Source organism: Emys orbicularis, chromosome 3 (genome assembly GCF_028017835.1).
Source record: "Emys orbicularis isolate rEmyOrb1 chromosome 3, rEmyOrb1.hap1, whole genome shotgun sequence".
Lineage (NCBI taxonomy): Eukaryota > Metazoa > Chordata > Testudines > Emydidae > Emys > Emys orbicularis.
The window spans coordinates 141,885,598-141,913,164 of NC_088685.1; the positions used below are offsets into that span (position 1 = coordinate 141,885,598).

At 39.4% G+C, this 27,567-nt stretch overlaps 1 protein-coding gene across 1 annotated transcript; it reads left to right on the forward strand.

Annotated features, from left to right (window-relative positions):
* Window positions 1-1,596: 1,596 nt before the first annotated feature.
* Window positions 1,597-26,258, forward strand: EXO1 (exonuclease 1). The gene is made up of 13 exons (XM_065401652.1): window positions 1,597-1,757; window positions 3,794-3,913; window positions 4,258-4,381; window positions 5,811-5,948; window positions 6,700-6,912; window positions 9,161-9,348; window positions 10,218-10,314; window positions 15,088-15,316; window positions 17,819-18,068; window positions 20,392-20,881; window positions 21,557-21,661; window positions 24,379-24,572; window positions 26,114-26,258. The coding sequence occupies exons 1-13, from the start codon at window positions 1,597-1,599 to the stop codon at window positions 26,256-26,258; spliced, it is 2,454 nt and encodes an 817-aa protein (XP_065257724.1).
* Window positions 26,259-27,567: the final 1,309 nt, after the last annotated feature.

A 27,567-nucleotide genomic window follows, 5' to 3' on the forward strand; every position in this document is an offset into this window, starting at 1 on the left:
GTCAATAGTGCATGTTTCTGCTCCTCAGGATTGCAAGTTTGTGCACATTACTCTGCAGCCCCAAAAGCTGATAGACAAAAAGCTAACTTACCCTTTTTGTAAATTTCTTTACTATCCTCAGGGCAGGGACTGTCTCAGGCTCTGATCCTGCAACACAGTCTGTGCAGTGTGCAGCCAGACTTCTGCTGCCATGGGGAGCTCCAGTGTAGCCCAGATGACAGGAATGGGCCAGATTTTGTGCTGGTCCTGGGAGAAGCAGGAGAGCTGGTCAAAAAAGAAGGAACAATTCCAACTTTCTATAAACAATCCCCTTTCATTTTTATTTTAATTTTTTAAAAAAATCCTTGTTTCCCCCCAGCTTTTGAAAAATGTTGTCCACCTCCCCCAGGCATGTTGCTGGGTGCGGGTGGTCTTTGTGTGTGTGCGCCTCGGGAGAGGGGAGGGGTGGGATGGTGCAACCCGTTAACCCAATGCCCTGGGACTAGGTCTAGGTCTACACTGCATGCCCCTAGTAGCAGCACTTGTAAGGCACCTGTAGCTACACGCCGCAGAGACAAGCAGGCTGCCCCCACCCTGCAGTAAGTATCTAGGTGCGCCAGGGAAAGGCTCTGGCCAGGCAGGGGAACGACGCTGCTGCTGGCGGGGGGGCACGCCTTGGGGGTGCAGGGAGCTGCGTGGGGGCACATTTACACCCTAAGCCCTCTCTGCACCCGGGCTAGCCTAGGGGCCGTGCGGTGCGGGCCAGACGTTCCCCGTGGGGCTGGCGGGCGCCTGACAATCCGGGCCCAGTTGATGCCCTTCCCTGATCACGGTACGGCCGGAGCCCAGCGCCCCCGCCCATACCGGAGCCGGCTGGAGCTGCCCCCTGCCGGGCAGCAGGGTCCCGCCCTCGCGCCCAGTGCGGACTACATATCCCAGCCTGCAACGCTCCACCGCGCGCCCAGCCGGCGCCGCATGGCATGCTGGGAGGGGCAGTTTGTCACCAGGCCGCGCTCTAGTGGCTCCGTGGGCGGAGTCTCGAGGCCAGGAGCGCGCGCTGCTTGAAAGTGCTCCAGGCTCCCGCGCGCCCCGCAGCTGAGCGGACGGAGCCAGCTCAGCCGGAAGACGGGACCGTTTCGCGGCTCCGCCGAACACCCCTAGGTGCCGAGGACGGGGCGAGCCGCGCGGGGCGGGACAAGGCTGATGGAGGGGGTGACACAGGGGCCAACGGGGCCTCGCGCTGGCAGGGCCCGGGATCCAGACGGGGCGTAGCGCCCGGGGCCCCCAGTGGCCGGGATCAAGGCAGGGCCTGGGGCTCCGGCTCCCCACGGGCGCCGGCCTCCTCAGCGTGGCTGTCGTTCCCGTGAGCTGGGGCAGGGGGCCGGTCTCGGCCCTGTAAAGGCGGCCGAAGCTTGGATCTCCCTGTGCCCCGTGGCTCTATTGTCAGTCGCAGAGCGTCGCAGGCTGCACTGGTCCCAGGTGCTTTTCTTTCCCTGGCTCGCCTGGCTGCCATCTCGTGCGATCGGCCTTGTGCAAAGATTAAAACCTAATGCAGGGCGAGCAAACGTGTTTTGTGTCACATTTTCCCTCTTTCCTGATTCCAGTTTAAGCAATACCATGGGAATCCACGGCCTGCTCCAGTTTATCAAGGAGGCAGCTGAACCCACTCATGTGAAGAAATATAAAGGGCAAGTGGTAGCTGTGGATACCTACTGCTGGCTGCACAAAGGAGCCTATGCTTGTGCTGAAAAACTAGCCAAAGGAGAACCCACTGACCAGTAAGCTTTCACTAACTTCCCCCCCCCCCCCTGTGTTTCTCAGCCTTTGAACAAAGTAAGGGTACACTGCCAACTTGAAACTGCTTTTAACTCTCTTATTTTTTAAAAACTGACAGGGTTTCATTTTTGTGGCTTTATAACCATGCACAAATGGAGAAATAGCAAAACTGAGTCTACATATACAAATTGCTGTCAAATACACAAACATTGAAAATAAGATTTCCTCCTTCCTCCCCGCCCCCCCACTCTTTGGTGTTGCTTATATCAAGAGTAAGTTTAAAAAAATCAGACAGGAGAGGGTTTTTTTCAATGTGCCTTTTATTAATAACATCTATAAGGTACTGTATGAAAATGAAAAGTGTCCTAGCTATAATACAGCTTGTGCCACTGGCAGTATGTCATCTGATACAAAAATGACAGCTCATAAACAATCTTATGTGACAGAATGACATAACAATGTTTAGTAATTCTGGCACCCCATATTGTGAATGAGATCAATCTCTTCCTGCACGGAAGTACCCTGCACAACATATATTATTTATTATTGTATATTGTTCATTATTCATAATAAGCAACAGAGGGTCCTGTGGCACCTTTAAGACTAACAGAAGTATTGGGAGCATAAGCTTTCATGGGTAAGAACCTCACTTCTTCTGAATCCCAAGGAAATATGCCTGCTTTTGAATTTGTTTACAAGATTCACAAACATTCTGGGAGAGTTGGAGACAAGTTTTAAGTTGAAAAACCTATTCAAGTAAGTGATTTTTAACTGGAAATGAATCAAAACTAGGCAGTTTGGGCTAAGCTTGATTTATTTTGGGTGTTAGTCAAAACCTCTGTCATGCTCTGATGTGACCTGCCCCTCTTTCATAAATGGTGTATATTATATCAGTTCCTTTTGGTCCAGTTTTTGATGATTCAGTTACTCCAGTGTGTATCATCAGAAGAAGTGTTTCTAGCTATTCCATTGTAAAAGCTCTCTCTACTGTCCCATATTATGTGTTAGAAAAAACTGTGTGGTCAGTTAAGACTTAAAAAATATTATATGACTGTCAAAAATGCTGTAATGCACTTTTAATAATATAGCTTTCAGTGCTGTATAAAGGCTGCTGCTTTTCAGCCAAGGCAACTACATCTGTAAGAATGAAATAATCCCTGTATACACATACTGGACCAAATTGTACAGTTCCATAGAAATACCAATGAGATCAGGGGACTGAAGAAACATGGGAAGGTTAACCTTGGAATCTCTTACAAATCTTTTTCCCCAGAAAAGATGGGCTTGGCGACCAGTGAAGGTGGGTTGTCCCTTCTGGGCTGCTGCTTTGTCCTCCCTTCCGTCTGAGGGTTGTTCACAGTTCTGCTCTATGGCAAGGTCATACCCTGCTCTTGGTCATAATAACCTCTCCTTTCTCTGGGAGGGGGTAGATATAGGCACAGATCCCAATTCCCAAGTTTAATGCTGCTTCATGTAGTTTTAGCACAGCCCTCTGGAGTGATGGGTGGATAGTGGCAAACATAAATGGTAAGCTTCCATCACTCCGTAAACGCCATAAAGCTCCACCAGAAGGTCATTTGCAGAGTTTCAGGAAAGGATAATGGAATATGCATCCCCTTTCCGTTTGAGCATCATGTACTCAGCTCACAGGCATCAGGGAGATAATCTGTGCTATAGTTTACAAAATGCTGTACAATTTGGCACTGCAGTGAAGTCTAATTTATTCTTCAGAGACACAATTATTTGTATAGAAGAATAAGCAGCATAATAGACAATAATGTTCATAGTGGACTGGTCTTCACTGGAGACCGGAGATAAGGACTTCTTCATAGTAAAAATGTGTGTATGTTCTGTTCTTCCTTTTTTAAAAAAAGATTTATAACCCACTGACAGCCTTGAATGCTAATTATCAGCAACTTTTTTTGTTTTTCCTGCAAGTTAGAAATATGTGGTAGTCTTAAGGTTTAAGCTTCGTTGTCAAGCAATGGATGTTTTCACAGTTCGTAAAATGAAAAAAAATATATATATATTCTTACAGATATGTAGTCTTCTGCATGAAACTTGTTGATATGCTCTTGTCATTTGGGATCAAGCCAATTCTAGTATTTGATGGATGTACCCTGCCTTCTAAAAAGGAAGTGGAAAAAGCTCGAAGAGAGTAAGTAATGATCAACTTGCAAACACATTATACCAGTTGTGTGCTTTTGCTTCATATTTTTTAAACTGGTAATTTGGCTGGGCTTATCAAAGATTGCTTTAGTTTCTACACTTCTTGCAGTGTAATGCAGGGGTTCTCAAACTGGGGGTCGGGACCCCTCAGGGGGTCTCGAGGCTATTACATGGGAGGTTGCAAGCTGTGAGCCTCCACCCCAAACCCTGCTTTGCCTCCAGCATTTATAATGGTGTTAAATATAAAAAAATGTTTTTAATTTATAAAGGGGGTCGCACTCAGAGAATAATAATATATTGAGGGAGGTGGGTTTTTTGTTTTATTACCTGCAGGAAACGACAGGCTAATCTTCTGAAGGGGAAACAATTACTTCGTGAGGGGAAGTTATCAGAAGCCAGAGACTGTTTTGGGCGCAGTGTTAATGTTACCCATGCTATGGCTCATGAAGTTATCAAAGTAAGTTGTTAATTATTTCTATTGTAGGTTTACAAATGACATCTACAGTTTTTGTTGGCAGCTTCTCCACTATGTTTATATCTTGCTCATTGCTTTTCATTGCCCATATTTACATGAAACTTGTCTCTCAACATATAATCGTACAAAATGTCCTGATATATGTGTTAGACACATTTTTGGCTGTTCAGCACAGCAGACAGATAAATCTACCATATTCAACTCTGCTTTTCATTATGCCAGACTTCTTTTAATTGGCACGTGACAGTCATTCACAGATATCTTTGCAATTTTAACTAAACCATTGAGTATCCTCTCACATTTGACATTTAGCATAAATCAATGATATTCAGACCTCAGTGCTTCAGGGACCAAATTAGCAATCAGTATTACCCAAAATAGCCACCGTCATGTGAATTCATTGTTTCATTTACTATAGTACTATATATTCATATCCAAACAGTATGACACAGGAAATCTTCTTATTCTCACAGCAAAATGACTGACCAAGTATTATTTTATCAACTACAATTGGTTAATAACATAGTAAAAGCATCCTGATTGGTTAATAACTTAGACTGGTTAATAATTAAATCACACTGTGTTTTAATATCATGTGCTGCAGGAGATGCATTAAAGAGCCACTTGTGGCTCGGGAGCCTCAGTCTGAGTATCACTGGCATAAATAAATGACAGGGAGGAAATAGTGTAGTTTTGTATTTTTAATAGTTAGCAAACAACTATATATAGGAAAATTATGATCACTTAAAAAATGGCCCAGGAAATCAATCTTTAAAATTCTCAGTCACAAAAGAGTTTCATCAGTCTTGTATTTGTCCAGATGTTCTTTCTTTGAGCAGAAAATATGGTTGGAATGGAATCATAAACAGTTGTGGTCAGATCCAATGAGTGTGGCTAGTGTTGGTGGCCAATGTAGGAAATGTTATTTATAAGCAAATGTTTGTTTTTAAACTGAAATGATTTATTTTTAAAATGTTATGGCTAGATCCTTCAAATGGGTCTGCGTGAGTGGAGGCCCGTTGATTTCAATGGGCAGTGTCCCAACACAGTGATTTGCAAGATTGGGGTTTCAGACTGTAAGATTTATTTATTTATTTATTTATTTATTGAGTATTGACTGTTGTTACTATATGCTTACACAGGGTAAAATTTTCAAAACTGCTTAACTTCCATTTTCAAAAGTGACTTAGGAGCCTAAGTGTCATTGAAAGTCAATGGGACTTAGGTTTCTAAGTACTTAAGTCATTTTTGAAAATGCAGAATGTTACTAAGACACTTAAGCACTTTTGAAAACTGTATCCCTAATGACTAGCAAAATAAGACCTAAATCTGACTGAAGCCTAGATGCTGCTGCAGTCCAATAATAATAGTATTGAGTTCTTACATTGTTCTCACGCTTGTTTGTATACAGGCTGCCCATGCCCAAGGAGTTGATTGTGTTGTTGCTCCATATGAAGCTGATGCTCAGTTGGCCTATCTTAATAAGACTGGCATAGTACAAGCTATAATTACAGAGGACTCGGATCTTCTGGCTTTTGGGTGTAAAAAGGTAATGAAAAATATAAATAGTCCTTACATCTCACTTTGCATCTTCAAAGCATTGTACAAACTAATTGTCCATACACACTTGTGAAGTACATAAGTACAGTTATTGTCTTGTCACAGATAGGGAAACAGACACAGAGATTAAGGGTCAAATTCAATCTTGTTGTTTCTCCATTAAGTGCCACAAACTAATAAATATTTATTTTAGTAGTGCCCACAGTGTAGTACATGATTTCCAAACAGATAAAGCAAAACACATGCACCAAAGATGCTCATATTCTGGAATATGAACTGAAACAAACAAAAACCAACAAACCCCTAATAATTACAGTATTAATGTGTGTCCATATTCTAGAAGCAGGAATCTGCAAATAGATGTATGCTCAGATGCTACTGCTGGATTAGGAAGCCTACACACAACTTTTTGACCACAATACTGACTCTTACAACCCATCCTAAAATATCCTATCCATAACTTTTTTGCAGAAGGCGTGTGTAGCAGGCTGTCCTTTGTTCCTTGGCTCCTTTCAAAACACACACTAACGAATACTTCCTCTACTGGCTGTGGAGTTTCTGGCAGGCAACACTGTGCCTTCTAGAATTTAGTCTTCTGAAAGCAAGTGTAATAGGCAAGGCAAACCTCACACGCTAATAATGTAATAAGTGTTTGAGGGGAAAACACAATTTAGTTCACCAATGTGCATAAAATACAATGAGATGAGAATTAATGTTACTACTTGCTCTCTTATTTCAAGGTGTTTCTGAAAATTGACAAGTTTGGAAATGGACTAGAGATCGATCAGGCTCGACTAGGAAAGTGTAAACAGCTTGGGGATGTATTTACTGAAGAGAAATTCCGTTACATGTGCATTCTTTCTGGTTGTGACTACCTTCCATCACTTCATGGAATTGGGTTAGCTAAGGCATGCAAGCTATTAAAACTAGCCAGTAATCCTGATATTATTAAGGTAATGTATGTTCAGATTTGTATTTTAGGATTTCTAAAGCCTTTATATATGACTAACATTTTATTGAAAAAAATCTGAGGGGTTGGATGTCATGAAGGGTGTTCTCCTTAACTACCTGCATTTTGATGAAACTATCAAAGGAAATATTTCACTGATGTTGGAGAATGGTGTGTTTCATTAATAAAACAGTGTATCGTCTTAAGCATTGGAGCACTGTGTCTCAACACCTAAATAAAACGAATGCTGATTTATTCTGATTCTTCAAGAATATATAGTGCATGTAGACAGATTTTTCAAAACCTAAAGGATTGTCCTTCATGCTATCATTTACTCCTTGTGTCACATTGCCAGAAAACCGGCCCACAACTTTTAAATTGGTTTCAGACTGTGCCAGATTCAACTACTTAAAATGTGGTTCTTCTGTGGAAGAATGACTGATGGAAGAAGTGGCACCTTCTTACTCTGCTCCCTACGTGTATTCAAAGTCACGTCTGCTTATTTTTTCATCATTATCCTGGGCAAACAATGTGTTTGACACTACAAGACATAAAAATGAAGACAGTTCTTTCCCCACAGAGCTTACACCTAAAATAAACCTGGCACATTGAGAGATCCAGAAAATAGATTTAGCTTGGAATTGTATTTTCTTCATATTTATATATTAATTTCTTGTGGGCAATATGGAAGAAGAGAATTCTTAAGGAATGATAAACATGGAACCTCACAATGTTATTTTGAAGGCATAGTAGTCCTAATCTAGCAAACGAAAGTTCCGTTAACTTCAGCTGAACTACTCATTTGCTTAAAGGTAAGCACTCGCTTAAGGGCTCTGCTTGATGTGGATCTTGAAGGTTTTAAGAAGTGCTATTTTTCTCTATTTCACAAATTTATTGGTAGCACATGTTTGGCTTGCTCATCAAGCTTTCTTAATATCAGAAGGAAATCTTCTAGATTTTCCATTGTTTAATCACAGTTTCCACTGTTTAGGCAAACCAGTATTTAAAAAAACAAACAAAACTAAGTATACCTAGCTTAGTTAAATAGTGAAACTTGAACCTGAAAAGCTGTTGTTTGCTAATATCTCATATTTCAGCTGTAAATATCACAAGCCAGTAACTGAGCAATAAGCATACTGATCCAATAGTGTGTGAAACAGCATTCAGATTTCTCATTGCAGTGAGTTACCGTGAAGAGTAATTGGAATGAATGCAGAAAACATACTTCCAAAATATGTTCACTGTCTTATCTGTTCGGTGTTCTAAACTGAAAAACATGAGGGATTTTGGAGGGTAAAATTTGCCCATATACTGAAATGCATCCTTCTCAAGAAACTTGTCTCAAAACTTAACTACCAATGAGTGACTTCACAGGAACCACCAAAAAAGTACCTAAATCCAATATATATATATTGGAGAAACTATTTATTTAAATATTAAGTCAGTATTCTTGTTGATTAAAAATAACTAGCAAAGGATTTCTAAAAGCTTAAGAGCCTTCCTTTTGTCGTATTTAATTTTTTTTAGCTTTGTGTGTTTGAAAGTGGAAGAGAGGAGGGTGAACTAGAATAAAGGATAAATTTAGTTATACCTCAGCTTCATCAAACTCGCACTCTAATGCAAAACCTTAATGAAGATGGGGTGTATATTGCTAATGGTATCTGTTAGAATGGAAATGAAAGCCTTATGGAGGGTTGGAGTGTGTTATTACTAGTGTGGCAGGGAATATGAAGGTGGAAAGGAATGCACAAATCCCTCTCTCTGTTAATTTCTTATTTCCCTGCTTTTAAGGTTTTGGATGGCTAGAATGTGTCCCACCACAACCTTAACTGTCACTAAATGTAGGTTTTTGTTTGCTAATTTAAAGTGTGTGTGTGTGTACACCCACACCCACACACGATTTGTCCATATATACATGTTTGTGTGGAGGCTGTTCTATTACATTCCTCCTCCACCCATTCCTTCTCCACTGTGCTAACAGCAGCTTTCCATGTAGTCACGGAGTACTTCTTCTAGGATATTTGGATATAAAATTGTCTAATATATATATATATATATATAATGTTTCTGGGAAGGTTGTTCTACTGTGTTCCACCCACTCCTTCTGCCCTCTGCTCAAAACAACATTCCATATAGTCACAGAGTATCTCCTCAAGAATATCTGGAATAATACTTTTGAAGACGTGCATCGTATTGCATCTCCTTTGGCTGGAAGTGACAAGAAAGCAACATATTTTTGTTGTTGTTGACAGGTTATTAAGAAAATTGGGCAGTACCTGAAGATGAATATAACTGTATCGGAAGAGTACATAGAGGGATTTATTCGAGCCAATAATACTTTCCTTTATCAATTGGTTTTTGACCCAATCAAGAGGAAGCTTGTTCCTCTGAATGCTTATGATGACAACGTTGATCCAGAAACACTACTTTATGCAGGGCGGTATCCTTTGTGCACTGGCATATTAATGGGGAAATGGTGTGGCACAGTGGGCTTCCTCTCTTCCTTTCCTTGGTAATTTTCTCCATTATTATACAGGAGGCTTTTGTTTGATCAGTCAGCCTACCAAAAGTTAGTTAGTCTGTCTTCCTTTAACTTTTTAAAGCATTGCGCTCATCAGAAGGAAAAACCTTCCAGTAATTGGAAATACCCTTGGTTCTAAAACCACAAATATGCTTTTTAAAGAAAATGTTCCTTGGCTTAACTTTAGACTGAATTAATTTTTTTTTTTTTTTAAACTGTCTTGACTTCTTTGAGACCGCGACTACTGTGGGTGGTGGTAAGATAATACACATTGTAACTTTCCCATCAACACAGGCAGGACGGGTCCTAACCTGTGTGGGGATAATTTACCTGTGAGAGCGGGGGCATTTCCCCATCCTCTGTCTTCCTCTTATAACTCCCAGCATGGTGGAATAAGAAATAAGTATGAAAGGAAGGAGTCATTAAGAACTAGCTCCCAACGTTGAAACACCTGCCAAGCTGCTGTGGGGAGTGACAGAGACTTTCATTTTCTTGGGCCACCACTATTTCTCCTGCTGGCTCTCCCTAGTAGTGACTAACTGCTTCTTCTTTTTGGACTGTTTTGTGACTTACCCGTACACTCCAGGTCTGCCAGGTGCTGCTACTGAATGAGGTCAGGGGAGAGCAGTGTGTGCAGCAGTATATATTCTTCTTTGGACACTAACTTTTTTGATTATTCTAATAACATATTTTAATATAGAAATTAGAGTAGGAGTTGTAATTTCACACTATTTTATATTTATAATGCAAATATTCAGATATATATCCCCTTAATTTGATTGACGTAGACATATTGGTGATGATACTGCTTTTCAAATTGCTCTTGGCAATAAAGATATCGATACAATGGAACAAATTGATGACTACAACCCTGAGGCTTCACAGGTAACGTTTTTAAAACATTCAACATAGGATTTTGACATACTTTTCCTTGCAATTCCGAAGGTATGGCTGAATGTTACCTACAACTGTGTCAAGGAGTGCAAGCTGGTTTGGTGTTCTGACAGTTGTATATAGTATATAAGGAATCTGGAATAATAGTAAGGCTCAAGCAGCAACAGAATAGAATTTTTTTGTGGGGGAGGGGGTTACTCCCCCCTTGTTCACTGGTCAAAGACTAGTGCTTTGAAAAGTGTTTCTGGATTCTGAAATGTAGGTGACACCTAATTTTATGAAATATTTTTTGCCAATATTTTTAAAAAACGCTCAGTAGTTCTAAAAAGCTTAAATAAAGTTCATATTTATTAGCATCTTTTGTGGTTTCCTCTCCTAGTAATATATAACAATTTAATGCCCGTTCTGTCATTATGACTGACCCTGATTCAGGAAAGCACTTAAATCTGTGCTTGCATCCCTTTGAAGTCAGTGGGAGTTCAGCATCTGTTTAAAGGCTTTCCTGAATTTGGACTATTAACAGTTTTCTGGGGTCAAGAAGCCTCATGAAATTAAGTTGTGGGGAAAGATATCAGGTACTCTTTTTCTGTACTACCTTCTTTACTTAATTATGAGCCATTTTAGGTTCTTTTGAAGGTGGAAACTTTTTCCACTAGTGGAAGGTTTTAAAAATTATTGAAAAAATGGCTTCAATAAATCAAAAGAAACTCACTTTAAAAAAAAAAGTCCTTTTTGTCACTATCTTCCCCCACACACACACTTCAGTTTGAATATGATTTTAGCAGCTGATTGACAGCTCATAAATGGCAAGAGCTAGAATAATGTTGTGCTGTTTGAATGCTGCGATTTAACCCTTCAGCTGGTATAACAATAAAACTAGGGCTGTAAACCGATTAAAAAAATTAATCGTGCTGTTAAACTGTCAGGGTTCCTTCCTCACTCTGAACTCTGGGGTACAGATGTGGGGACCCACATGAAATACCCCCCAAGCTTATTTTTACCATCTTAGGCTAAAAACTTTCCCAAGGCACAAACTCCACCTTGAACAGTATGCTGCCACCACCAAGTCATTTAAACAAACATTCAGGGAGGGCCACTTGGAGCCCTACCTTCCCCAAATATCCCCCAAGCCCCTACACCCCCTTTCCTGAGGAGGCTTGAGAATAATATCCTCACCAATTGCTACAGGTGAACACAGACCCAAACCCTTGTATCTTAAGAACAATGAAAAATCAATCAGGTTCTTAAAAGAAGAATTTTAATTAAAAAAAAGGTAAAAGAATCACCTCTGTAAAATCAGGATGGTAAGTACTTTACAGAATAACAAAAGACTCAAGAACACAGAAGATTTCCCCTCTAGGCAAAACCTTAAAATTACAAAAACAGGGATTAAACAACCTCCCTCTTAGCACAGGGAAAAATTCACAAGCTAAAACAAAAGGTAGTCTAACGCATTTATTTTCTGCTATTACTTACTATTTCTGCAAGACTAGATGCTTAGTTCAGATATATTTTCCCCTGCCCTGTTTCCTGGCTGGCTCCCACAGACACAGACCAAAAACCTTCCCCCACAGATTTGAAAGTATCTTCTCCCCTTATTAGTTCTTTTGGTCAGGTGTCACCCAGGTTATCTGAGCTTCTTAACCCTTTACAGGTAAATGGAATTAACCCGTTACAGGGTAAAGAGGGATTTTATGCTACCTTTAGCTGTATGTTTATGACATAAACAATAATAGAATACCATTTGTTTAAATATTTTTGAATGTTTTCTATATTTTCAGATATATTGATTTCACTTACAACACAGAATACAAAGTGTACAGTGCTCACTTTATATTCATTTTGATTACAAGTATTTGCACTGTAAAAAAAACAAAAGAAATAGTATTTTTCAATTCATCTAATACAAGTACTGTAGTGCAATCTCTTTATCATGAAAGTTGAACATACGAATGTAGAATTATGTACAAAAAATAACTGCATTCAAAAATAAAACAATGTAAAACTTTAGAGCCTACAAGTCCACTCAGTCCTACTTCTTGTTTGTCTGAGCAATTGGCTGAACAACTTTGTTTATATTTGCAGGAGATAATGCTGCCCGCTTCTTGTTTATAATGTCACCTGAAAGTGAGAACAGGCATTCGCATGGCACTGTTTTAGCCGGCCTCGCAAGATTTTTGTGTGTCAGATGTTCTAAAGGTACATATGTCCCTTCAGGCTTCAACCACCATTCCACAGGACATGCGTCCATGCTAATGATGGATTCTGCTCAATAACAATCCAAAGCAGAGCGGACCGATGCATGTTCATTTTCATCATCTGAGTCAGCGGAAGGTTGATTTTCTTTTTTGGTGGTTCAAGTTCTGTAGTTTCCACATCGGAGTGTTGCTCTTTCAAGACTTCTGAAAGCATGCTCCACACTTTGTCCCTCTCAGATTTTGGAAGGCACTTCAGATTCTTAAGCCTTGGGTCGAGTGCTGAAGCTATCTTTAGAACTCTCACACTGGTACCCTCTTTGCGTTTTGTCAAATTTGCTGTGAAACTGTACTTAAAAAGAACATGTGCTGGGTCATCATCCGAGATTGCTATAAAATAAAATATATGGCAGAATACGGGTAAAACAGAACAGGAGACATACAATTCTCCCCAAGGAGTTCAGTCACAATTTAATTAACACATTTTTTTTAATGAGATCATCAGCATGGAAGCATGTCCTCTGGAATGGTGGCCGAAGCATGAAGGGGCATACGAATGTATAGCATATCTAGCATGTTAATACCTTGCTATGCGGGCTATTAAAGTACCATGTGTTGCCTGTTCTCACTTTCAAGTGACATTGTAAATAAGAAGCAGGCAGCAGTATCTCCTGTAAATGTAAACAAACTTGTTTGTCTTAGCGATTGGCTGAACAAGAAGTAGGACTGAGTGGACTTGTAGGCTCTAAAGTTTTACATTGTTTTGTTTCTGAGTGCAGTTATGTAACAAAAAAAAATCTACATTTGTAAGTTGCACTTTCACGAGCAAGAGATTGCACTACAGTACTTGTATGAGGTGAATTGAAAAATACTATTACTTTTGTTTATCATTTTTACAGTGCAAATATTTGTAATAAAAAATAATATAAAGTGAGCACTGTACACTTTGTATTCTGTGTTGTAATAGAAATCAATATATTTGAAAATGTAGAAAAAATCCAAAAATATTTAATAAATTGCAATTGGTATTCTATTGTTTAACAGTGTGTAATCGTGATTATTTTTTTGAGTTAATTGTGTGAGTTAACTGTGATTAATCAACAGCCCTAAATAAAACCCTTTCTAAATATACCAGTTCTTGTGATGGTAGCTGTTGGAAACATTTTACAATTGAAGTTATAAGGGGAAGATAGTAAGTAAATCAAATGATGTAGTTTTAAGGTGCATTGGTTGCACTGCCAGAACTAGAATCTGCTTTATAACGTTCCCAGCTTTCTATGGTGTGCATAACTGTAGTTCTTTGCTCTAATTGTTTGTGAGATCGCAAACCTTATGGTTCCATGGACCAATCAAACTTTTCTGGTGCTAGTCGAGACCTGAATATACCAGGAACTTTCAATCCCTGGATTAAGGTTCTTGTTTGTGGTGCAAAAATCTTTCCATAATCATAGTTATCTCAGAAATATAATGCATAAAGTACTTTCTGATGACAAGTTAAGAAATGGCACTTGCACACCATAAATGCTGAAAAAGGGTCCACTGACCTTGTTTTGGTCAAAGGAAGCATACTTTTTCAGTTTACAAGGGATGGTGGAGAGACAAGGAAATCGATTGGTTAGAATATCCAGAACAGATAATCTTCATTGGCATCTTTTGTCATGTGACATCTGCAACTGCCATAGGGTGGTGAGAATCACCTGGTCTGAGTAAATGAAGGGAAAGTATCCTACATTGGGCATATGCAAAAATAAATTTGTGTTTATATTATTCATTTTGATGTAGAAATGTATTGCTTGTGAAAGTGAGGGACTAACGGTAGTGGAAAGAAGATGGCATTTTGTCAACTTTCCTCCAAGGTACTGCTAATGCTCTTCCTTCCTCACCTGAGATGCCCCTTTTCCAGTCCTGGGAAACTCTTCAGCAGATGATATTGTGCCACATTTTTAGTGTTTTTTATGACTTGGCTGTATGTATTCTGAGGATTACACTAGAATCCCTGCACTTACTTTTATCCTATGCAAAATTTGTACCTAGGTGTCCAGAGAGGAAAGACAGCATCACTTTACTTGGAGTATTACTTAAGTCTCCATACTTATAGTTGTCCTGCACAAACTAAAAATCTTAAACTGCTTCAAACCATCTGACTTTTTAACATCTATTTCCATATCGGTTCAGAAAGGATTAATTAAAGGCCTACTATGGAAGTAACTAGTTCAAATATAACTCTAAAAATTATTGGGATGTCACATTTACTGTATTTAACTCAATAAAAAATATTTCCTCAAATTAATTGTTTTTATAACAGAAATTTAAATTGTTTTGATTGTGCTGCCTCTTTATATCGGTCTTAGACTAGCAGTCAATTACACCTCACTGAAGGGAAAGGGATGTGGCAACACAAAAATTAATTTATATGGAAAGTATTTGAAAATGTGAATGAAGAGCAGATATGTCTGTCATAGCTGTTGTATAAATGTCAAATCATCCTGATACACTAAAGTGGGGAATTCTAGGTTGAATAAATTTCTCTCCAACACATGTTTTGTTCTCTTCTTTTTATTTTTTGTAGCCTTCACGGCCAAGAAGTCGTGGCTGGAATGATAGAGCTGCTAGTCAGAAGCCATACTGTGTCAACAGCATTTGGAGCAGAGACTACAAGCCTGGTCATAATACAGACATTACCACATGTATCACGCGTATGCTTGAGAAATCGACTACCAAAGGCATTGAGAAGATAATTAGTATCAAAGGCCTGAAACTTCCAAGCAAGGAACTACTAGTCAAAAGATCAAGAAGTGGTATGTGTCCTTACACAAAAACTATCAGGACAGAAAGGGAAAAAAGGAGAACCTTTTTTTAGTTGAGTTGAAGACTTGAGGTTGAGAATTCCATCTCCAGTATATTTTTATATGAAGAATTGTGTGTGTGTGTGTGTGTGTGTGTGTGTTACTAAAACTAAGTAACAATTGGAGTTATAGTTATATGCTTGTCAGTAATATTTAAGTTTCATCTGATTTGCTTTTGGATTTTCAAAAGTTAAGCCATTTCGTTAGAAATCTCATCCTGCCAAATTTTTAATTACATTGCTTAAAATTATTTTTAAAAATCTATTTCAAATGATATGTTTGTTTTTTGTTTATTTTATAATGGCTCATAAGGCACTAGAAAATATCCCACCAGTCACAGGGTAGGATTCATGCAGAGGAGTTCTCAAAAATATTATATATGCTACTCCTTCTTACTTTTCATCTCCAAGTTCCTTGAGCATTCTGTCTATTCCCACTGCCTCGGGACTTTTCTCTGTCTTCCAATTTTCGCATTATATTTTTCAATCTGGCTTCTGCCCTCTATTCCACTGAAGCTACCCTTACCAAGGTAACTAATGAGCTATTGCTAGCTAAGTGAAAATGGCACTTCTCTGTTCTTACTCTGCTTGGTCTATCTGGTGTCTTCAGTGGAGTTGTGTCCTCGGCTTCTGTCAACGCTGATTCCCCACTCTGGCACTTTGAGTGCAGAAGGTGGGGGCCTGCAAGGATTCTAAAAATTAATACTGGCCACTCCAGGCTTGTATTAAACTCCCAAGGTTACAGCTTTTCTCTGACCTTGGATTGGTAGACGCTGCCACCACCGAAGTGCAGAACCCCTTTAAGAGCCCAGGAAGGCACACTTGGGAATTCCTTCCTGTGGGGTACCCTCAAGCCCTCTCTCTCTCTCTCTCTCTCACACACACACACACACACACACACACACACACACAGGAAGAGCCGAGAAAGGAAAACAAAGAAAATCAGCTGTTGCCACCAGCTAATTAAACAACATGTGCACAAACCTCTTAGGACACAGAAATCCAATCCTGTTCTTAAAAAAGGTAAATTGTTTTTTTTTAAATAAAAACGTCTGAAAACTCAAGCTATTGCTAGATTTTGAAAAAAGTAACTACAAGGATTAAGCATCAAGAATAGCTTTCTTAGGTCCAGCTTAAAGGTTGCAAATAAAACAAAAGCACCTGGGGTTAGCACAGATGAGTCCACAAGCCATAAAGAAATAAAGAGAGAGAAACCTAATTGCGTCTTTCTAGACGTTTCCTGATCTACGTACATATCTGGGGTTTCAAATGAGTAGTTTCTAGGTATGATAACGAGGATTTTTCATACCTGGCCCCAAGTTTCTTACAGCATAGCTCTGCCCTGTCTGCCTCTCCCCCCGGAGAACAACCACAGACAGACAAAAGGGGAGTCTTGTTTCAATTTTAAAAAGTTCTAGCATTCCCACTGGCTCTTTTGGCAAGGTGCCCACTTACTTCCTTTTACCTATGCATAGCAGTGAGACTTTTTAACCCTTTACAGGTAGAGCAATTAGAGAATAGCTACTAAGAGGGATTTTATAGTTACTGGCTGGCTTGGTGCCCATAAAAGGGAGCTTACCCACCCACCTCGCCCCCTCATTTATCACAGCTTCAGCCTTTTCCTATCCATGCCTCTGCTAAGCTTTTGTCACTTCTTGTCTTGACTACTGTGACATTCTTCCCTCTCCTCTCTGGGTTATCAAAAATTCTGCTTCCTAGGTAGATTTACTCTCCACTTCTTGCATCTTTTCACTGGCCTGTTTTTGCTTACTGTTTCAAACTCAAGATCCTTAGTCTCACTTTCAAGGCCTTACATAATTTTGCCCTGTTTAAATCTCAGCCCTCATTAGCTCCATATGCTTCTCTCGGTGCTGTCCCTATTGATCACTTTGTCCCTTTCCTGGTTTTAGACCCCCTGTCATGCTTGGAACAGGCTTTCAGTATTTGTTATCCAAGCACATGACCTCTTTTTCTCTTCAGTACCGTTTCTTTCAGTGATCCTTTCTACCTTGTTTTCCTCACTAATAGTTTCCTCGTGCCCTCCTTTTTCTAAACTGCTGTCCCCTGTCTCTCTCAGTTTATATATTCAATGAAGCAGGTAATGCTTCTTACTCTGACAAAATACTCTGCATTTGCAGTGTTTTTATAAATGAGTAATAGTAGTAATTTTGGAATTTTATCCTAATATGACTTGTGAAACAGACCACTTTGTAGTGCGTTACTTGTAAGAACATGTACTAGACAAGTATAAATTTACTGGCCAATATTTGTGTTAAAGACCATAATTTCCTAAATGTCTACACCATTCTGAAATTAACAGCATTTCAGGTTTGTTACAATGGTAAATGGCATAATGCTCAATTCAGCTCATTTCTTACCAGCTGGGAGAGTTCATTCTACAGGGCATTTCTACAGTGATATTAAACTTAATGAGAACTGTATTCTTTCTATTTAGAAGAGTTGTCAGATGGAGATCTGTTGAGTCAATATTCGTTTTCAAAAGCGAAAAAGCCCAAGAAAGAAAACAGTGGAGATGGTGAACCACAGAAGAGTGTCTCTGCAGTGTCATCGATTCATGCTTCAGGGGACTCTTTCAATAAAGAGAGCTCAAACACCCAACCTAAAGTCAGGAACAAATTTGCTTCCTTTCTGCAGAGGAAAAATGAAGAGAGCGGTGCTATTGTTGTTCCAGGGACTAGAAGCAGGCATGTTTAAATCACCGTTTTAATGAGTAATATAATATAAAAATGTCAAGATTAAATTCTTATGGAATACTAAGAATTTAACACTGCAATTTTCCTACTTTTACTGTTCATTATGTGTATTACAATAGTGCCTCAAGACTCCCAATGGAGATCAGAGACCCCTTGTGGTAGGCATGGTACAAACACATAATGAGAGACGGTTCTCATGCCCAAAGAACTTACAACGTCAATAGATGTACAAAAGGTGGGAGCAGAAACCATTGAACAAAAGGTGAAGTGACTTCCCCAAGGTCAAACAGCAGATGAGGAGTGAAACCAAGAGTAGAACCCAGGTCTCCTGACTCTTAATCCAGTGTCCTATTTACTGAACCATGCTGCCTCCTTAAGCACTGGACTTAGTGTGAAGACTGTGATGTGTATTAACTGCACTTAGTGCTGCAATGTTATTTGAATGTGTTTCAGCTCTTTTTTATGAATTCATTGGTCTGTGGGATTCTGTAGAAGAGTGGAACATCCCAGTTGACTTTGGTTTCATATTGTTTGAATTCCTTCATTTTAAGATTTATTTATTTTTTTTTTTATGTGAGGTTAACAGAATATTGATGCCAATCCAACTTCCACTCTTGTCTTCCATCGGCTTGTAGTCTGCTGAGCAGTTTAGGAGGATATAAAATGGGACAACACAAGGATTCTAAAGTCTCCCAACCAAGTTTCATGGATTCAGGCTACATCCAGAGCCTAGTCAGTCTGACTTTGAGGCTTGTTTGTATCTGCTTGCATGCATTTCTTAAAGTAGACAATGTGTGGCTGCAGTGAACTGGCATTACACATCTGATGCTGGGCTTTCTTGCCGTATTTGTATGGTTATTTCTTCCTGTTAATCCTGGAAAAGAAGGGGAAGTCTGCCTAACTTATTAAGGGCATATAGTTAAGTGTCTAGTTTTGACTGAAACCACAGAGTATGACAAGACTGATGTAAAATAGAATTATTTTTCTTGTATCAGTCTTCCATGCTATAATACACTATAGATATAAAAGTTTATTAGCAATTGATGGTATTTAATTTCCAGATTATGCAATAGCAATTCTAAAAATAGCTGCAGTGTTATACCAGGGATAGAAGCAATTCATCCTGGAAGAGCATATTCACAACCTACTTTTTCTGAGCTTTGCAAAGAGCCTTCTCATTTTCTGTGCCTGTTATGCATAACTGATATCAAAGCAAACCATTTTAACTTATAAATTGTATTACTGCACTTAAATGTTGGAGAGCATGTTTTAGAAAAAGCTCTTAACGAATATATCCATGGGGTCCTGTGGTTCTGCTAGGCTGTACAAGAGCTAGAATTGCACAGCATCCAGCTTTGACATCTCACCCCAGAAACCAGGGTTTGCCAGTTGTTTTCCCCCAAGGTGGAGCTCGATGTCAGAGAGAGCTTAAATGAGGCTGTGGCAGCAGTCCCTAGTAGTAACTGCCAAAGTTGAAAGGGCTGGATGAATTCTAGCTCACTCCTGTAGTAATCTCCTACAAAATTATCCATCCAGTTAAGTATGTATATGGCTTCTATTACCAAACTGTCTGAGTTACTTACATTCATTAATGATATCATATCTCACAGGGCATTAGAGAAGTATTATTCTCATTTTACAAGTAGAGAACTGTAGCATAGAAAGATTAAGTCCCTACTCCTGAAAACATTTACGCATGTGCATAACTTTAAGCATGAGTAGTCCCAGTGAAGTCAATGGGTCTATTCACATCTTCGAAGTTAAGCATGTACATAAATGTTTGCAGGGTCAGGGTCCTAGTGACTTGCCCACGGTCACACACAAGTCTGTGACAAAGTTGGGAATTGAACCAAAGTTTCTTGGGTCTCAGCTTCATGTTTTAACCACAAAAGCAGTTAGTCTGCCCGTCCCCATTATCTGTGCAGCACTAGGGTGGCAGGTCTAGCTAAGAATGGGGGTGGCTGTCAGTAGCTCCATTTTACAGCTTACCCAGTATTGTTGGGCCCAGGGCATGAGAGAGGAGGTAGACCTGTTAGTCTGAGAGGAGTATGATGCTGCAGTGGCCTTACTTGTTTGCAAACCTCACTGGGGCTTCTCAAAATGAAGATTAGTGTAGTTCCAATAGGATGATTGAAAGGGTAGACAGTGACTGGTATTGCTGCTGCTGCTTCCATTGAGCTAGAACCTATAAAGTTGTAAATAGTACTTCCAAGACAAAATTGCTGTGATTGTGAAAATGACATTTTCATTTGCAAAATTGATTTTTTTCCCCACACCTCCTTATCCCTTGTATCTTTCATTTTATGTATGTTAGGTTCTTCTGCCATGCCACAAATATGATTGATTGTACAACAAAGAATGAAACTGCCCAACCATCACAGGATGTTGAGTTGGATTGTCAGGCCCAGGAAACTAAAAGTATAACAGAAGATCCTGTTCCTCAGTGTTTGGAGACTGGGAAATTTACAAGAACTATCTCATCATCCCCTGTGGAAACACAGAGAAGTTGTTTCAGTTGGTCTGGAAGCCTTGGAGAGAGTCCTGGCACACCCAGCCCATCTCCTGGCGTGCTGCTGTTACAGCAGTTTCACCGACAGAGAAACAATCAAATGACGTCCCAGGATTGTGAGATATCTAGATTACATACTGTCAGTAATGCAGCAGGTGATGAGTCAGATGAAGAATCCTCCCCCTTACTGGAAATGGAGTGTTCTTCGCAGTCTCAAGGGTCTAGTGAGCTATCAGAAAGCAGCTTGGACATCTCAAGAATATCGCAGGTGTCTAACAAAGACTCAGATGCAGAAGTAAGAAAATTTAGCTTTGTTTCAATTCAGCTGTACTAGTAATGTGGACTAATTCATCAGGGTTTAGGGTAATATTTTCAGTACTGTCTCACGCGTTTGCAAACAGGTCACATTAATTACAGTAGTTATCCATCTGACTCTCCTCTTCAAAATAATACCCTATGAATACGTTAATTTCTAATGACAAAAGCTACTTGTCTGTATGGTGGAAGTGTGTGCAGCATGGATTGGCATATTAGTTTGACATTTGGCTCTTTGAGTCAGTCCTTTTATTTTCATAGATTCTAAGCCAGGAGGGACCATTGTGATCTAGTCTGACCTCTATTACGCAGGCTATAAATCTTCCCAAAAATAATTCCTAGTTTTAGTTTATATTTTCAGTTTTTCCATTGCTGCTCATGCAAAGAGTAAGATTAAGATGACTAATGCCTTTAGATTTCTGAATCTGCTTTTACCAATCACTGAAGAAGTCCCTTTCAATATCCATATGTTTACACAGTATTGCTCAGTGAAAACAAGCAGAGGTTTTCAGGGAAGCTTTTAAAATGTTGTAAACTGAATATGTGTGTGTGTGTGTGTGTGTGTGTGTGCACATATATAATATGTAAATTATTTTGTTATGAAAAAGCCAGTTTTAAAATCTAAATGATGTAAAATATTTTTTTTGTCCCAAAGGAATCTGACTGCAGACTAAAGCAAGGTGATGATCCAAGTTCTCGGAGCTCTCCCCCTTTTTCCACTGTATGTACTGAAAGAAAGCACACACTGCTAAGGAGCAAGGTATAACATTTCTTTAATTTTAATGTATCATCCATTGAATTTTGAAAATCAAAGTCTTGGGTAAACCACTACACTCACTCATTGTAAGACTTTAGTCAGGTTGGGTTTCAGGCACCAGTATATGGTAACCAGAGAAGGCATGACAGCACTTCTCTAATTTGTCATTCCTGGTGCTCATTCACACTACAAATACAACTGAAACAGGGGACCTGGTTATAAACCCTGGTTAGAACCATTAACATGCCCATGGTTTGCAGTGGGATTTTAATCACATTTCTTTTAACCATGTTCCTTCACTAAAGTCCAGAACATTTCTAAGATTTTAACTGGTTGAAAGAACATTAAGTTCCTGTGCATATTACAAATTACAGCTACATTGTAAATGAATAGACAAGCAATCTATAAACAGATCTTTGCCTGGTTTTATTGATAAGTATGTTTTTCTTCCCCTGCACACCCTCCACCCCGGCCAGAAAAGTACTTACAAGGTATCTTTGGCTAGAATAGACATAGCATTAGTTTTCACTGATTTTTAGCAAGTAACTGTTTTATAAATATAAAAAAATCACAAGTATCCATACACCACAGCCGTGCTGCATGCACTCCTTGTAATAATAGTGACACCTTGTGGTTATTGGGTTGCTTTCCATGTAAAGAAATTTTAACTTTTCCTTTCCTTCTGAATTATTCTCTAGTCTATTTCTTGCTTTTTTTTTCAGAATGTTGATGTGTACTTTTAATTAGAATGACATATGGCTCTTTGAGGAGAGGGCGGATTGTGGAATGGTTAAGGCACTAGCCTGGGAGTTGGGAGATCTGGGTTCAATTCCGTTCTTCCACATTTCTTGTGTGACTTTCTTGGGGAAGTCACTTAATCTCTATGTGCCTCAGTTCCCCATCTGTAGAACAGGGGTAGTAATACTTCCTTGTCTCTCAGAACTGTTGTGAGGATAAATGCATTAAAGATTGTGCAGAAGCCATATAAGTACCTTTGATTTAACATATCCAAAAAGTTTCAGGAAACTCAGGGTCCCTTGGTATTGGTACAGTAATGTTTTACTGATCAGTGAACAGAGACAAAGCCTAATTAATGAGGATGAGTCTGATGTAAGACTCTTTCATAAATTCAGGATCAGTCCCATTATGAGGGTGTTAAGATATTACCATTATGCTGCTGTGATTGGGCTGAAAGTAAAGTTTCTATAACACCACTGTTATACTTTTCAAAGCAATTTTGCATCCTTGTTGTTTAAAAACAATTTTTTATCGATTTTGGGGGTAATCTTCAGGGTGGGCAAATTGAGAATCCCTGATATCTTCAGTTCCATAATGTATATGTTCTGGCTTGGTGATTCTAATTTAAAATTTAATCCATGCATCGTCATTATGGAGATATATATGAATTAACTGGCTCTCTAGGATCTTGGAGCTCTTTCTACAATGGCATTGCCACTTTTTGCTATTGCTGATGGAGCTGAACTAGCGGTAGCAACAGTGGAAATTTTTAGATTAAAAAAGGCTAATTTAGACGCAGCAAGAAAAGGGGTAAATATGCTTTACTTTGATGTGTGTGTCTTCACACTGACTTCAGAATTCTTTGGAAAGGAGCAGATCCAGGGAATTTATGTCGCAGCCTTGAGTAGAGGGTGAGCTGCTAGAAACCCCTCTATTTAGGTTGCCTAACCCTCCTTATTATAAAATATTCTTGCACCCTTCTTCTAATACCTTTATTGTTTGCCACATGACTCTGCAACTTGAATAACTTTTAATACAGTTTATTTGTATGTAATTACATATATGTAGTCCTGAATATCAGTCTTGTGAACAGTTGAGATATTCCCCTCTTGTGATATTAAATTATCATTTTACAGGACTGATCAGATTTGTGTAGTTTTTGATAGAGCACTCAAATGAAAGTGAAAGAATTGGGAAGAAAGAAAGTGGTTATAGAAGAATTCCAAAAATCCTAGTGCTCAAAGGTTTAAATTATTTTCATTGCTTTGTCACAAGCATAACATTCAGTAATTCATTTGTCTGACACAAGTAAAAAATCATTAGTTTCTAAAAATAAGTGGTTTTCTAACACACAAGATATTTCCCTCAGTTTGAGAGAACTATTTTGGACATCATTATGACGGATAAAGATTAATTAATCACTGGACTGGAAGTGAGTGGTTGTGTAGGGACAAGTGATCATGCCCTAATTATAGTCAAAATAGACAGAGGACAGTTCCACCCAAAAAAATATATACTTGCTGTTTCAAAAGGGCTAATATCCCAAAGCTGAGGAAAATTTATTAGGAGAAAAATGTGAATGAAAATTGAGTGTTCTTTAAGAAGAGTTTTTATTAGATGACCAAAAGGTATGATTCACAATGGAGAAAGGGGGCAACTTTTGCTAAAAGTCCATCATGGTTCAGTAGCAAGAGAAGGCAGCAATTAGAAATAAGAATATATGTATAACAAATGAGATATTAGGCAGAAATTTTTAACAGTGAGGGTGATTAACTAGCAAGGGAAGGGGTGGATTCTCCATCTCTTGATATCCTCAAAGCAAGTTGAGTGCCTTTCTGTATGCACAAGCAAACACTACTTACATTCTCCAGCAAAACAATTTTATTTATTTTAACCCTTGTGTGAAATAAATAAAGCCCATAGTGTTTGCTCATAATCATTTCTGCCAGAGCTTTATAATGATTTAGTATTTATACCTACAGGTTCCTGGTTTGCATAGATCCAATTTTGTAAGGTCACATGTTGTGACAAAACTCAAGCCACTGATGCCAGCTAAAGTCAGTGGGTTAAGCAAGAAACTACTAAGTGCACAGAAGAAAAATCATCACAATGCTGAAAATAATCCAGGACTGCAGGTCACAATCAGTGATCTCTGGAAAAACTTCCAATTTAGAAGGTGAGTTGCTTTAACTCTTTACTATAAAAATTGATCCCCTCACCCCCCGCCGCCCTGGTTTTCTCCCTAGCCCCTTTGGAATTGTGAGGAGAAATAACAGCATTTCTGTACTTTCAATATACCCTGAAGGTGTGAAGAAAGTTTTGGGTTTTTATTTTTTTATCACTGTATGTGCAGGCACACAGTGGAAAAACATTCCCACTTGTCTCTACAGACATGAGATGTTGCCTCTTTTCTCCCAATGTCAGTCTAGAGTCCGCTGGTGCGCACACAGAGCTCCCTAGTGTGCTTTCATATAATACAGTACTACAGGGGTCAGCAACCTTCGGGACGCGGCCCATCAGGGTAATCTGCTGGCGGGCCGTGAGACATTTTGTTTACGTTGATCGTCCGCAGGTACGGCCGCCCGCAGGTCCCAGTGGCCACGGTTCTTATCAAAAGTAGTTATGGACTTCCATTTAAACCATCTGCCAATATTCTTCCCTAAACCACATTCTAATAAAGGAGAGACTAGGCTTTGTATTTGTAGGGCACATTCGTAAGGCCCTATCCTTTAATTTGCAGAGGCTCAAATCCTTTTGATCATCCCCTAAATTATTTGTAGCATTGGCCGACAGAATGAGGGGTCAGACATCAGCACGGAGACTATCCAAGTGGTTTTGAGTTCTGTTACAAATTAGTTAGTTTAGCTCCCCCAGCTCAGATAAGGGCTCACTCCACTAGGGCTCCGGCACTTTCTGCAGCCTCCTTGCAAAGCATACCCCTGTCAGACATCTGCTAAGCAACTACTCAAGGTTCAGTCCTTGTCAATAAACACTACTTCTTGGTAGATGTGACGAGGGTCTGATGCTTCTTTTGTCAGAACTGATTCACAATCTCTTTTTTTTTTTTTTTTTTTTTTTTTTTTAAGTAGACTCAGAATGTACACCACTTTCACACCAAATCACCTCTGGTAAATCCTCAAGTATATAATACATTTGGATAAGCACTCAAAGGAAGAAAAGCTACTTGCATTACAGTAAATGGAGTTATTTGACATATGTTGTCTATATGTATTCCGTTACCCGCCCTCCTCCTTCACTAGTACGGAGTCCATCTGGATTCTGTTGTGGTGAAGGAATTGAGTTGCAATTGGACCAGCTCCACCCTTTATACCCTCGGTACTGGAGCACAAGGACAATTAAGGTGGATGCATGAACCCAATAGACACTGTGGGCCAAAAGACTTTGATCTGAAGCGCACAGGTCCATGGACACCAAGAGTGCAATATATATGGACAACACATCTCCAAGAACTCTAGTTACTGTAGGATAAGTAACTTTTCTTTTTCCTCAGAGGACAGCTGGAGCAGAGAGTTGAAGTAACTTGCCCAGTGTATTCAGCAAATCAGTGGCAGAACTGGGATTAAAACTCTGGGCTTCCTGAATTCCAATCTTGTGCTCATTCCTCTATTTCTTCATACTTGCATACATATTATAGTTCTGTGATTAGAAAATGCAACGTGCATAATTGTACATGGTTGCTTGTCTTCTTTTTTGCAGAGACTCTGAAAAGCTCCCGTCTTGTAAAAAGTCATCAGACCCATTGTCTCCAATCAAAGATAATATCCAGCTCACTCCAGAAACAGAAGAGGAAATCTTCAATCAACTTGAGTATAGTCATGTTCAGAGAGCAATATTCCAATGAACTGATGTCATTTGCTTAGGCAGCTCTCTGTTGCATGGTGGGATACATTTTAATCATTGCACATATATTGTTGGGAGACAGAGTAAGATTAATTGTTTCTGGATATCATATACTAATATGAAAAGACTATATTTTGGATGTGAGCTGTATATTTGTCTGAATATAGATTTTTTTTTTTTTTTTGTCATTTATATAAAGTGAAATGAAAGGTACAGTTTTATACTGACTAGAATAAAACCTTTTCAATATTAAATAATGTGATTTTTTTTTTCTCATTTAAATGCCAGTAGGAAACTTCTGTTCAAACTAATTTTTAAAAACTGTCTTTAAGCATTTTATTTTAAAGTTGCATGTACAACTTTATTCTAGCTCTTAACCTCCCAAGCATGTGCTGTGCCTCTCTGCAAATACCAGAGCCAGTTCAGATTTGTCCCAAGGTTCCAGAGTTAGTGCCATTCCTTCTGCCCACCTGTCAGGTCTTCTGCTCCAGCAATACCAAGCAGAGCAGAAATTCAGTGCTCCCAACTTACATCACTATTTTTCCAACTAACAACAATTTTCAGGCAGCAGCAACCAAAATAGTTCCCTCCTGACTGGGACCACCTCTCTCAGCTGTTACCTGTCCTCCACTCAGAGAAAAGAGCAGGGAATGCAAGAATAGTATTCTAAGATGAAGGCTGTTCTATCTGTGGGGAACTCTCGGGAATTGCAGAAACATCACAACTGCTGCCAGCCCACAGACCCTCACACTGACAAGGGAAAGAAGGGTCTATGATGTACAGATACGGTTTTCATGGCGGAGAGGGGGGTGTTTCTGAAGTTTTTGGATGGCAAATGTGAGGTCCTGACTCTTCTTCGTTTATTGCTGGGGTGGTTTTTGAGGGACTGAGCCATCTGTGGGTTCTCCGTCATAGAGTTAATTTCACTCTGTATGACATACCTATAAGCTCCACAATGTGTGTTCATTTTATTGGACACCTTCTATGCATTGCACTAACTAAACATCAAAAACATATATGTAAATGAATTTGTAAAAAAAGACCTTGCCCTGAGGAGCTAAACTCTAAGGCAGGCAGATGAAATACCCCAAGGGATGGAGGGAAATCAAATGCAAAAATGGGAGCAGACTCTGTTTTGTTCTGTATAGGTTCTTGTACCACACTTATCAAGGTAGTGTATGAGCGTCTTCCAGTAGTTCATTAAGCCATGTAACAACACATCGGTCATGTGTTTGTTCTCTCATTCTCTCCTTGAAGGGAGAAACATGCAGTGGAGTGCTTTGTTTTGGTAGTGTTTTAGGGAGGAGGGG

Coding starts and splice junctions, on each gene's coding strand:
- EXO1 (XM_065401652.1), top strand. CDS start 1,597: ATGGGAATCCACGGCCTGCTCCAGTTTATCAAGGAGGCAGCTGAACCC. Junction 18,069..20,391: donor GTTCCAGGGACTAGAAGCAG/GCATGTTTAAAT, acceptor TATGTATGTTAG/GTTCTTCTGCCATGCCACAA. Junction 21,662..24,378: donor ACACACTGCTAAGGAGCAAG/GTATAACATTTC, acceptor TTATACCTACAG/GTTCCTGGTTTGCATAGATC.